At 43.4% G+C, this 13,566-nt stretch overlaps 1 protein-coding gene across 3 annotated transcripts in view; it reads left to right on the top strand.

Moving 5' to 3' along the window:
- The window catches only part of LOC121615411 (ephrin type-B receptor 1-B), a 151,424-nt gene that overhangs the window by 58,789 nt on the left and 79,069 nt on the right, over positions 1–13,566 (top strand). For all 3 annotated transcript variants that reach the window (XM_041949763.1, XM_041949762.1, XM_041949764.1), the window contains exon 3: positions 4,074–4,755. In XM_041949763.1, the coding sequence (XP_041805697.1) occupies positions 4,074–4,755 (682 nt within the window). The remainder of the gene's footprint in view (positions 1–4,073; positions 4,756–13,566) is intronic.

Below are 13,566 nucleotides of genomic sequence, written 5' to 3'. Positions count from 1 at the left end.
TGCGCTTCTAGCAAAATAGCCTGGAGGAAGTTCATGCAGCACCTGGCAGAGGAGCTGAGAGCGGAGTTCATGGAGGGGAAGGGAAGCATGGCAGCTGGCACAAGGTCCCAGTCAACAGCAGAAGAAACCTCCAAAACGGAGGCAGTGCAAGAAGCTGCAATCAAAACAAAAACACTAGACACCTGCTGCACATATAGCAAACCTGTGTATGGAACCTGTGCGTTAACTTTGGAGCTTAAATGGCCAAGCACTCTATTGATGTGATCAGTTTGTATAGAATTAGCATTAAATGAATGGCTTTGTGGTTCTATACCTTAATAACAATTGTTGCAACAATTGTTATTTTCTAGTGTTAAATTGAAGTAATCTTTCTACAGGAAAATGCTGTTGTGAATATTTGCAATAGTTATGGTTTACTATATGCGATGATAAGAATATTTCTTTTTTAAAAATTTCCTAACACAGTAAATGTTCATATCTCAATTGGGTATTTATCATGCGAGATTATACGGCTTGGAATCAAACCTTCAGAATGACCACTTACAGCAGTTCTGGTAGTTGTGGAATGCCGGCGCTTCTAGTGCTACAGCAAGACTGTGGCCATCTGAGCTGCTCTGTGTTATTTTAGCCTTTGAAGGTAATGGCAGGAGATCAATGTGATGAATGGCCTTTATGAGGGCAGAGTATCGATGGCTTGATGGCAGCGAGCTGAGGCTGTGGGAAGGGGAACATCAGCCTGAATATATTACCGCCCTCCCTTCTCCTTGATTCCTCTCCACTCCTGTATTTTTCTTTTATCCATCACTCTGTCTCTTCCTTTCCTCCGCCCTCTCTTCTCCAGCTCAGCTAGCTGTGACTGGTCATTAACACAAACATTAAGCGCTCTGTGAATCCATAGTTCCTCCATCTCCTCGCTACTGCCCATAAAACAGAGCAGCCATAATGACACACACAATGGGCACACTTGACAATCAGGGGCAGGGGAAGAGCGTCTACTATATTACTGGCAAAAGCAAAGCCATTAGAGTGGAGCCAATGGGTACATTTGGTTGGCGTAAAAATGAGTGTTGTGTAAAGAGGCTCTCAATATTTGTCTGCTGTTTCATCAGCAACAAAGTTTATGTTCGGTGAGACTAGTAATGATGAAATACAGATATAGTGATGCAGAAATGTATACATTAAAGCTAACTGAGAGAGAGCTGACTTCATTGATAGGCATAAAATGCTCCTCAAAGTGATGTTAGTCAGTCTCATACACTCCATGCTAAAGCTCTACTAGCTTTATTTGTTGATGCCACATCGTCTACCGCTGTGTTTCTTACCTGACCGCCGCAAAGAGAGCAGCATCTCTTATCATGTGAACTTATGGGGGATCAGCAGGGAAGCATGTGGTGGGGTGATGCAAAAGAGAGGATGCACTTCGGAACACAAAGATAATCACATCCGAGCCTCCGCCTTGTTCACCTTGAGCTGGTATGAATGATACATGCCTGGAACATACATCCGCGCTTAGGTCCATGATGCATGGACTAAATATACACAGCGCAGGACTAACAGCCTTATTTTATACACAAATCCTTGAAGAGGAAATGGATGGAGGGACTAGGGAATTCCATTATCAGTGAGGTGACAGGTGATGATGCCTTCTCTTTTCTCTCTTCTCCGGCAAGGTCAGAGAGATGTCACGGAGAAGTGCAGGAGATAGATTTGACTTAAAGGATGCAAAAAGTCTCCAGAAGCACAAAGGAATAGAAATGGGAAACGTGTATTGTGAGTATTGATGCGACTCTAGGGCATGTGCTGCTTATGTAGATTGTGTCCTTGCCTCTTAAATGCATGTGCCACATGCATTTCAATGTTCTTAGAAGAGAGCAAATGATAAAGATGCTAAAGAATGGATACCAGTGTTAATACTCAGGGTAATCAAATGTTTTGAACCTACGGGAGCAGAAATGTGACGTGTAGCCTCAAGCTCTTCAGCAGCAAAGCAACAGCCAGCAAATCAATATGTGGTCGGTAAACCATCAAATTATAAACAGCACACTCTCTGAGCGCACATGCACACACAAACACGCAGATGCAAGCGGCTGATGAAAGTGCTGAAAGGTTAGGAGGAAATGTGTCGCTAAGTTTGATTTCTGCTAAGTAACTGACCTGTAATAGTTTTGTTTGTCTTTGACACAATAATAACACCGACTATCTACTGAGGAGGACATAAAAAAAATCGGAGTTCATTATTATATGAGCCAATAAATTTCTGGACGGCTTTCAGACGGGCATTATCGGAGACGCCTCAGGCCCCTCTCTGGCGTGAAAGATGGTGGTCATTTGGCTAGACGAGGGGCGGTGAGGACCCCCTCCTAGACTGGAGCAGACGGGTGCAGAGGAGCCTAGGGCTGGCTGTATTAATGAACAGGCAGTGCTGAAAGGGACAGGTTCCTGTAATGCTGATGAATGGTCATTACAGAGCAGAGACGAGAGAGGAGCGCAGGAGGGGAAGAGTGGCGAGGGGGAGAAGAGTACAGCAAAGTGGGCGCAGAGGGAGCAGCGGTGAAAAAAGGGTTTAATTTGCACCTCGGATTTCTGTAAACTCGTTTATCATGTCCGCAGTGTCACTGTTCCAACGTGTACCCCCCCCGCCTCCCTCTCCTCGCCCCTGCCTGACCCAAACCTTCTTGTTTTTCTCCAGATACTGCCATGTATTCCTTGGGTAAAATAGTTTTTATCATCTTCATTGTATTGGTATATTTTTGAACCCCAAATCTGACACGCATCCTTTATTTCCCACATAATTTCGCGGACTCGATTTCTGAGTCGTCTCCATCATTGGAGGGGGTTGTTGGGCCAGTGTGCAGAGGGTTGATGCCGTCTCCTCTCCATTAGGCCTGATTGAGCAGCTGGGGCTTTAAAGGTCAGAAGAAGGAGGAAGCACCAGGAGATATATGCACACACGAAACATGAACTGACTGGAGGCCCACTCACTCCACCATAGACCTCATTAACTCCTCCTCGCCTACAGCTGTTTGGATCATCGCTGGGGTGGGAATTTGGAGAAATAAATCTGCGAGCCAAGCTGTTGCTTCAAATAGGAGTAAAAAGAATAGTGCCATTACAGACAGTGGAAGTGATCTGAGAGGAAAAAATGCAAAACTGTTGCAAATTGCACTCTCTAGTCCACAAAATATTCATTTCAAGTCAGTGGGGCTTTTATGTGACTGTCGCAATGCACGCAGCCTTTGTTTTTTCTGCCTGCTATGCTGCTGTATGCCAAAGTCTAAAACATGCCTTATGTAAATAGCTTTATGATTTAAAGTATCACATTTAGAGTATTAGTAGACTGTCTGCCTTGGCCAGATTTGCACAGCTGGACAGTTATTTTGAAATTTTCATCTGAGCGCGAGCTTCTAGGCAAGATTCGCTTCATTTCAATGATTTGCGGTCCACTGGATTAATAACCCAAGGGACTTCTGATGCTCTCCCAACGTAGTATTTTCTGGGTCACACCTGCAAAAATGGACTACAGTGTATGTCACTTCAGTCTGCACGAGAACGCCTCTCCATCAGACCAGCTTGTGGCTGCCATGCAGTAGCCCCCGCCTGTCTAATTGTAATTCAATAGTGCATAATCTCAAATTTGTTACACACCATATTTTATAATGCGTCAACTCAGTGCCCAGCCACGCTCAGCATAGATGGCAAATAGCAGCGCATCCAAAGTAATTACTGGGTTTGTGCTTATACAGTGGCAGAACACATACTACAGCTGTTGACAAGACGGCAAAGTGGTACTTTGGCTGTTGCCGCACTTAAGGAATTGTTTATGATTCGCCAAAAGAAGGACATTTGTGTATGCTCAATGGATAAATAAGCCTTGCAGCTCGACAGGCTGATTCCTTTCTGTTAATCCAGGAAGCGGACTCAAATTTAGTGCCTTAGGGAGGCTACTGATACATGTGTACAAATTCTCCGTGTCTCAGCCAATATTAGCATTCTCTATCAAACAATGAGTAAGCACCTAACTAACGACCATGTGCACTCCTTTCTCCCTCTCCTCTGTCTTTCTCTTTCCATAGTGGGAGGAGGTGAGCGGCTATGATGAAAACCTCAACACCATCAGGACCTACCAGGTGTGTAACGTCTTCGAGCCCAGTCAAAACAACTGGCTCCTCACCACCTTCATTGATCGGCGCGGAGCCCAGCGCATCTATGTGGAGATTCGATTCACCGTGCGCGACTGCAGCTCCATCCCCAACGTCCCGGGCTCATGCAAGGAGACATTTAACCTCTACTACTATGAAACTGATGCTGTCATTGCCACTAAAGGCACCGCCTTCTGGATGGAGGCCCCTTACCTCAAGGTGGACACCATTGCTGCCGATGAAAGCTTCTCGCAGGTGGACTTTGGCGGACGCCTGATGAAGGTCAACACAGAGGTCCGCAGCTTCGGCCCGTTGTCTAAAAACGGCTTCTACCTGGCCTTTCAGGACTATGGCGCATGCATGTCTCTGCTGTCAGTCAGGGTCTTTTACAAGAAGTGCCCAAGTGTGGTCCAGAACTTTGCAATCTTTCCAGAGACCATGACAGGGGCCGAGAGCACCTCCCTGGTTATTGCCAGAGGAATCTGCATTCCTAACTCAGAGGAAGTAGACGTCCCCATAAAGCTCTACTGCAACGGAGACGGAGAGTGGATGGTTCCTATTGGGAGCTGCACATGCAAGGCTGGGTTTGAACCTGACAATGGCAACGTATGTCGAGGTACGTAATCAGTAGAACCAGGCACACTTTGTCACAAGCATCCTATAGTTGCTATTTGAGAGTGTTACCTCTGCTAGCTGCAAGCATTCTACTTAGCAATTCTTTGCTTTTCATCATTCACACACTTTTAAAATGATGGACTCCTCATAATAGCACAAATCACTCCAGTGAAGACAGGCGACATGAATTTGTTCTATTTTAGGCATGCATATAACAAGGTACCTTGGATCACAGATTTTCCGCATCAGTGGAACGGCTGAATTGATTGTGTTTCATGCGTTTTGCTGAGCATGATGTGCCGTACTTCTTCCTTGATCACGTCCACCTCTGGTGTATTAGAAAGGCACATTAGCATTGATTCTTAATCTGTAGCGAATGGCAGCCTTCTGTGCAGCGTACTTTACAGATGGCGAGAGGTCTGATTCTGCCTCAGTATTATGCGCGAAGACTAAGTTCTGAGGAACAGATAGTAACGCACACATAAAGCCGAGGTTAATCTGGGTTTTGGGTTCAGGCTATCGCTTTCTCTCTCTTTACGTCTGCCCTCTAATACACCTTTACGCTCTGCACCGTGTTATTCTCACACACACATACAAAGAGAAAATTTGCTCAAGGTGTCTGATGATAATATGAGTGGCTCGGGGCTCTCAGTATGGTGCAGTATTGGTTGGCCCGCCTCTGGAGGTTAGCTGGAGAGTGTGTGGAGCCCAGATAAGATTGATTGACGCACATCTGCTCTGATCAATAAACAGATATGAGAGTGCCACATATCTACAAAGCTCGGTGTGTGACTGTGTCTACTGTATCCTTCTCGCATCGCTTTTTGTCCTACGCAATGCACACACACACACACACACATGCACACACACACACACACAAACACACACTCAGTCCTTGGCTTAGGTGGAACGACTTTCAAATGAAAATGGCGAGGCAAAAGTTGGTGGCCTTTAGTTTGCTCATTATGGGAAGTTTTCATTTCACATCAGATTTTTTCAGCTCATCACAGTTGTGTTTTGTATTGTTCACAGGTCATTTCATTTTGCATTTTACTCTGTTTCTATGATTATTATGTTTTGTTTCAGGGCAAGGTGCATTTAATTCATATAGTTTAAAAGGAAATTTGTTGTCCAACACATGCCTCAGTACATTATGCTCAAACTAACAATTTACAGATAGCGGACTTTAATTTGTCTGCTGTGAGTCTTTATTCCAGCTTGTTTCTCAAAGGAACCTGAGTGGTGCACATTTTTAAACAACCTCAGCATCATTATGCCTAATAGAAAGTTTCAAACTGATGAAAAAAAATATTGGACAGGATTTCGAGCAAAACAGGATTTTATAATGAGACGAATATAATACTTTTTGTGCTTTTTATACACAAGAAGTTACTTTTTATGTCCATAATATATAATTGAATTGACTATCTGACTAATGAGACTGCAGTTTATTCTCTTTTATTTAATATTTCCATTTTACCTGCCTTGTTTAACCAACTTATGCTATTTCGATTCCAAAAAACTTGGGATGCTGGGTAAATAAAAACAGAATGATTTGCTAATCCTTTTCAATCCTTTCCTATGCTGAACTGAATACAGTTCAATGACAGTATATTTATTCACAACGTATACACTCATTCTGAAATTGATGCCGATAACATGTTTCAAAAAAGGTTGGGATGGGGGCATGTTTACCACTGTGTTACATCACTTTTTCTTTTAACAGCAGTCAGTGAGCATTCACCCCTCAGACCACAGCACAATTTTCCACTTCGTGTCAGTCCATCTCAGATGAGCTCAGGCCCAGAGAAGTCAGCAGCGCTTCTGGATGTTGCTGCTGAGGGATTGAAGGTCATGGCCATACAGTGTTGGTTTTCCACCTCCTACATGCAGAGATTTCTCCTGATTCTCTGAATCTTTTGATGATATTGGTGATCATAGATGGTGAAATCCTAGAATTCCTTGCAAAAACAAGTTGCTGTCATCAAATTCAGAATTATTTTCTATTAACAAAAACAAAGTTAATCAGTTTGAACATTATATATCTTGTCTATGTACTGTATTCAATTGAATATAGATCAAAGAATCATGGTTGTAAATAATTCTGTGCCTTTGCTCTTAGTTGTAATTTATACTTTACAGTAGGTAATGATATGTCAGGTACACTATGTGTACTACTGTATGTGAGATGCTTTATTTGAATGTTAAACACATTAGACAAAGTTCAGTATGGGAGTTTTATAGCAAAGGAGCCAAATATCCTTGCCTGTCCTCTAAAGCAAACAAACCTCAAGGCCTTAATGTATGAGTATTTTTTCATCCTGCAAACTTTCTTGATGCTGATCCATCCTTTTTTCATCTGTCGTCTTCACCGTAGAATTTACTTTTTTCGCCCCATTATTTACCTCACCTTATACACACTCACAGCACAGTAATTGGAACCTATCCTCAAGTGATGGTATGCCGCTTGTTGTGGCTTGTATTAGTGGGGGGCATTGGCACTGCTGCATACGCCACAAACACTCATGCACATGCACATACACAGTTCCCCGGTAGGCACTGCACTACAGAGACTCTTTGAACAGAGGAGGAGACGTATATTTCCACTAATTCCCACAATCCCCTTGACTTCCTTCTCTAAGTACCCAAAGCAAATAGACTTCCTGCTGGGTTAAGTTTGACATGTCTCTCTCTGATGGAAATGCAGCATTATGGGAGGTATGAAAAAACAGCCTGTGGAGGAAGGGAGTTGTTCACGTGTAAAGTATTATTAAACTGTAAAATGTTCTGTAGGTTGACCTTAAGCGTCACACTTGAGCGCAAGCGTGCATGCATGGAGAAAAAGAGATAACAGAGCTAAAAGAGAAACAGAATATGTTGCCTTTTGTGTCTCTCATAACTAGCTTACTCTCAGGAGACCGGTATGGAATCTGTTCCCCTCTCATCTCCGCTGAAAGGCCCCTCCAATAAGAGCAATCTCAACCCTTTATTTTCCACGCAGTCTCTTTTCATGGGATTGCAATCCATTATTTAAACAAGGAAATCTAACCTTAAAGTGCTTGTGGAAGCTGAGTACTATGGGCAACCAATCAATTGGGGGCTGGTGCAATAACACGGCCTGAGCATTGGGTCTGAAGTAATTGCCCATTAGAGATGAAGTAACAGGAACAGGAACAAAAAGAATATGAGTGCACGCAGTTTTATGCTGAAATAATGCCCCTTGTTGAGAGCAACATGAGAAGAAAAGGTATTACGTAGGAAAGGGAAGTCACTGTGGTGCTTTAAAGCACAGTGGGACATCAAAAGATGAACAGAAATTGCTCTGTTTTAAGCTCTGCTAAACAGCCTGATATTCTCATATTGTCAACTATATATTACGGAGAAAATCAAGTGTATACATCAATGTTCGCCTACCTAACAACCGTTTTGTGGAATATGTAAAAACTGTCCATTCGGTGTATTCTTGAATAGTTGGTGTGGGACCGTAAACGTTATGCATTCAAATTAATTTGACTGGCTTAACCCAGCTAATGACAAAACAATCAGTCTCACTTCATATCAAACCGGCTAAGGACAATCTTGTGCGCGATGTGCATTAACATAAAATGGCAAAACAAAACACAAACTCACTCTGTCATACAGCGTCGTACACGGCACGGCAGAGCGTACAGCTGCTGTGTCACTCACAGAAATGTGTCAATCCTGCAGAAAGTGTTTGATGTGTATCTGTGCACAGTGAAAGGCAGATGCTGGGCAAGATGACAAATGTTGTCTTTAAGTGGCAAATTAATGATTTTAACTTGTTTGAATCTGGAAGTCATTTGTTATGACAGAGAAAATAACCCTAATTGCTGCTGGGTGTGTGTGTGTGTGCATGTTCAAACGTGTTTGTTTGTGTGTGAGAGAGAAATAAAGAGAGAGATCCTCTCTGTTCCTGATTATACTTTCTCTAATCTATATGTTTTAATTAGTGACAGGTAGCGTGGTGTCAGTGTGTGTGTGTGTGTGTGTGCGCGCGTGTGTGTGTGGGTGAGTGTGTTTGCGCACGTGTGGCCTCCTGTCAGTTGGGCAGAGAGACCATGTAGAGTTGTTGTGCTCTGTAACGATGATGCCAGCATGCCATCCTCATTACCAGCTCCCCAGCTCCCACACAAGCCATTTGGGTATCCCCCCCGCTTTTCTCTCTCTCTCTCTCTCTCTCTCACTCACTCTTTTCCTCCCCCCCTCTCTCCCACCCCTTGGCTATGTAAGCAATCTGCTAAATATTTTATCACCTCCCTGTTAAATCGAGCAGAGACACTCCAAGTGGCAAACCACTACCGCCACCAAGGCGAAGCTCGTCTTGTGTGTGCGTCCTGCTCAACTCCAGTGTCGAAGGAAGACTGATTCTCTGGTTTTACTGGGCCCTCTCATGGTTGTTGTCTCCTGGTCTCCAGCTGAATGATTAATAGAATCACCTTGATTAGGGCTTGCTTCACATCCATCTCTGCATTTTCTTTTCTTGTTTTTTTCTTGTAATCTGATATAGTCATTGATCACTTTAATGTTCCTTGTATTCTCATATATGAAGCGATTAAAAGTCCCTGGTGAGCTAATTATTCGCACATATAAACTCTTGTTTAGTGAAGGATGTGGCGGCAATAGCGTCAGAGCAAACAAGGCTAAATGACACGCTGTGAAGAGCGATTCAGAACTTTGGACTGCTTGTTCTTCATTTTGCTGTTAACACTTTTTCCTTTAGGGAGCAAAATTTTCTATGAGCTGATAAATGCCTGTCTGGAGTCTATAAAGCTGGCAGTCTTATTTTATGAGGCCCTCTACTATATTTTGTCTTCTTTTGTAATTGGTTAACCATGCTCAAAGCTTATAGCTTCTCCTTTTTTTTGAACTTCAGTGGGCCATTCCTATGCAAAGCACATAGCTGCTCAGAGTCTCCTCGCCCGCATGGACCTGGAGACTGGGCTGGGGACACAGGATGCTGAAAGCATTGGCATGGAGGCAGCATTCTTTCACCTAGTGATTTTTGCGACAATGTGAATTGAATACAAGTGTGATAGGATGATGAGAAAGACAATTACTTACATTATTATCCAGAATATTTTATGGTTGCTTATTGATGAAACTGTATTTTATCCCATCCATCCTTAATGTATTCAAATGCACCATCCATGATTATGTATTTATTTAGTTGGATATTTACGGAAATTCCTCACCAGAGCAGTCCTATAGGCTTACATGGCAATATGAATCTTCTCATATTTTCTCTCACCGTTAGGCTCCAGCGGGCTTTTGACACGCTGGCACATTAATATTACAAATATTCAAATAACTTTATTTAACATTCTGCAGGCTGACAGTGGCAGCAGGAGATTCACAGCCCATTGAGCAAGTGCGCTTCCCTGGGCTAAGTGCCGATTCATCATGGCTGCCTTACTCCTGTCTAATGGCTGCCATCATGGGGCACGAGCACACACGCGCGCTGACTCACACATAAACACACATCTCGGGCATACGCTCTGAAAAAGTATTACTCCTTCCGTGTGTGATTTTTTTAAAATGTAAAGTGTAGCGTTCAAGGCACATTTAGCACATTATTAACCCTAGCCGAAAACCTTATAAACCCCAATATATCCCCTTATAGAGTTCACTGTCATGGGCACCAACCAGCTGGCTTATTCCTCTGTATTAGAGAGACTGAACTGAAATAAGATCATAATTCATGCAAACTTTACCCGAAACACCCACGACCATTGAATCTCTCCAGGCATTCCCATTTGTCTTTAAAGTTTGCCATTGGAGGCTAGCTACTGTAAACTTTTGGTTTTACAGTTCCCTGCTGCATCGAGGCATTCATTGCTTCTTTAAAAGTCTTATTTGAGTGGAAAGGATCTGGCAGACAGGACCCACAAAGGCCCGGTAAGCTATTAGAGCCAATTCCAGCTCATTTGGCCTTGTCTGCTTCCGTTCCACAGAGTTTACTTCGTTTGCAGAGAAGCATCCATGTGCACCCACCAGCACACACTCCAAACACACACACACACAAAGATCTACTAAGTCACCTTGAAGCCCAATTAAGTGAGCGTCTGACTCTTCCTGGTCCTATTAGCCCTATGGCAGTAAAGACCAGTGTGATGAAGACAAAAATGGAGTAGTGGGAAGAAGAGACAGGGAAAAGCTGTAAGAAAGAGCAGAGTGAAAGACTTCTTGTTTCCATAGCTCTCAATGGGCTGAATAGAGGGATGGCAGAGAGCAGCGGTGAAAGAGTGTGGCCCAAACAAAGGCTCTTTGAATTTAAGGCCCAAACAGAGTGCTTGTAATGACCCCAAACACAGATGCGCTGCTCTCACTCCAGTGACGAGTCAGTCCTTAATAATGTGAGGGGAATTCAGAGATTCTGTTCACACATAATGGAAATACCCACCACACACGGAGCTCTTCTTATCCCCCATGGAGGGACACATACTCCCTCTCCTGCTATTTTCCCTCTCTCTGTCTTTCCGCTTTAGCCGCCTTTTTTTTTTTTATCTGGTTCTCTAACCTTCGGTCCCTTTCAGGCCATGTGTTCGGTCACTCAGCTTTTTTTCTGAGTCTTTCATTGTCATCTCTCACTTGCTCTTTCCCTCAGCTGCTGCACAGGAACTTTCTCAAGAAGAGTCCACTTTGACCTGACATCTCTTTCAATCCTACTCGCCAAATCCCTATCAGTTCTCTTCCTCTAGTTCAGTCCCTGTACATCTGCTCAGCCTGGTCTCACTCCCAACTCATCACATACGGACACTTGCTCAGGATCCCTTGCCGTCACTATTTAAGGCTCGAGGTATCCCTTGAGCAATTTTTTTAATTGTGCAGGAGAGTCTAATAGGCTCTTACAGACAGCCTGTTCTTACTCCCAGTGCGTCAAATTGCATAGTATAAACAGCAAAAGCCTGTAGAGGAAGTTGCGGTGGTTGGATGGGTCAAGCACAGGACTTTTATCCAGGAGACTGAGGTTTGTGTCCTGTGTGAAACCAAAAGTGAAGGTTGATTTCTTTTGTAAGTGAAGTAACTTAATGTATGTAAGGAGCATTTGTAACAAACATACTTATTTTAATAATAATAATACACGAATTGCAGCTCAAAGTCGACCAAGTGAGTGCTTCACATAGAAAAGACAGAATGGACATAAGAACAGGGATTAAAAAAAAAAAAATCAATACTAAATGAACTAAAAGACAAACAATTTTTTTTTTCCTAAACCAAAACAAGCAGCTTTGGTGCCTAAACTCTCAAAATCTAAATCTAAATCTAATCAAAAGTTTGACTATTTCACAGTGTTAACCACATGTTTATTATTGTTCTCAGCAGTCTTTATTTTGAAAGTCTGACCAGACGCTGCATGTATATTATTGCTAACTTGACCGCGGAGCCCTGCGCCCGAAAGCCGCTTAAGGGGTACCCAGCGCTTTAAAAAATGACGCCAAGGGGTCGTGAGCGCCGGCATGTGATGAGTTTGGAGGGAAAATGTGCCGATCTTCTTCTCTCCTTTCGTCAGTCAGTGATGGACACTGGGTGCTGGGGCCAGCGAGAGTCACAGGGAGACAAAGGACCCCTAACATTCAGCAGATGGCCGGGGCTCCGCTTAATTTGCCTGTGTCACCCTGGCTGGCAAAACACAAAAGCCCAGCGCTACGAGGGCCTCCACCTCAACCGCCCCCCCCTCCACCGCAACTGTGACCTGCATCAATCAAATCCCTCACCCTACGCTTTTAAGTTTTGATTGCACATTTAAGAACACAACAAAGACATCATCAATAATGCTGTGGAAAAGTGTCTGCGTCTGTCTCTGTGTTGTCTTCGCAAGGGACCGAAAGTTAAATGTCAAGAGAAGAGTCGATCTGGACAGCAGAAAACTGCCTTCACTCGCCTTGTACTTTTCTGCACCCACGACTCACTCCATGTTTTTTCACTCCTCTTCCCTCTCTGGAGTACGCTGCTGCAAGCAGTAATGAGGAGACCCCCCCGGTTTAGGAAGTACAAACACTCGCCCCTCTCCATCGCCCCTCATTTGTTGATTCTCCCTCTCCCTCATCACTGTCCATCAATATTCACTGTTCCTCTAATAACACAGCCAGGCATGTTTGGTTTGATGGCAGAGGGACACGTTTCAATTCTCGGAAATTGTCTCATCCCCTCCTGGAGGTTATCAGGAACAGGATGATAGATGTGGATTAGTCAAGGTTATGTTGTGGAACTTGCGGACTGACGATCTAATTAGAATTGAATTGCAATTATAGTAAGGCCGACATACCTCTGCTCATTCCACATGCAGTAAGAACTAGTCAACATAGCAACCAAAAAGAATGTGGCAGCATATCAGCTTGGAACAAGGTCCACATTTTCTATTACTGCAGCAGATTAAAGTGTCAGTTCACCCAATTTATAAAAAAGCATATTTCCTCACTTCCTCGAGTGGGATCTGCTCACGCAGACTTCCATCCCATTTCGGTTTTATTTGACCAGTTTGAGATATCGATCGTTGGAATTTTTGCCTCTTCCAGCGCCCCATGGTCTATTTTTTCAAGCAGAAAGAAGTTAAAATTGATGACTGCAGAGTCAAATTTAACAGTAATGGAAAAACTTACTTTGAAAAGAATTGTTGCTGGTAATTTTTAAGATGTAATTTTTAGTCAATTTGTCTCCATTGTGTTGAGGTGGCAGCAGAACGTTCAGACCGATCAAACCTGCGCAAAACAAAACCAAATGATGTGTCGAGCTGAATGGATTTGTTGTCTCATAGGCTTTTTCCAGGAGTCTCCAAGTTACAAGCCTGTGC

This window comes from Chelmon rostratus, chromosome 12 (genome assembly GCF_017976325.1).
Source record: "Chelmon rostratus isolate fCheRos1 chromosome 12, fCheRos1.pri, whole genome shotgun sequence".
Taxonomy (NCBI): Eukaryota; Metazoa; Chordata; class Actinopteri; order Chaetodontiformes; family Chaetodontidae; genus Chelmon; species Chelmon rostratus.
This window is presented reverse-complemented; position numbering and strand designations above follow the sequence as displayed.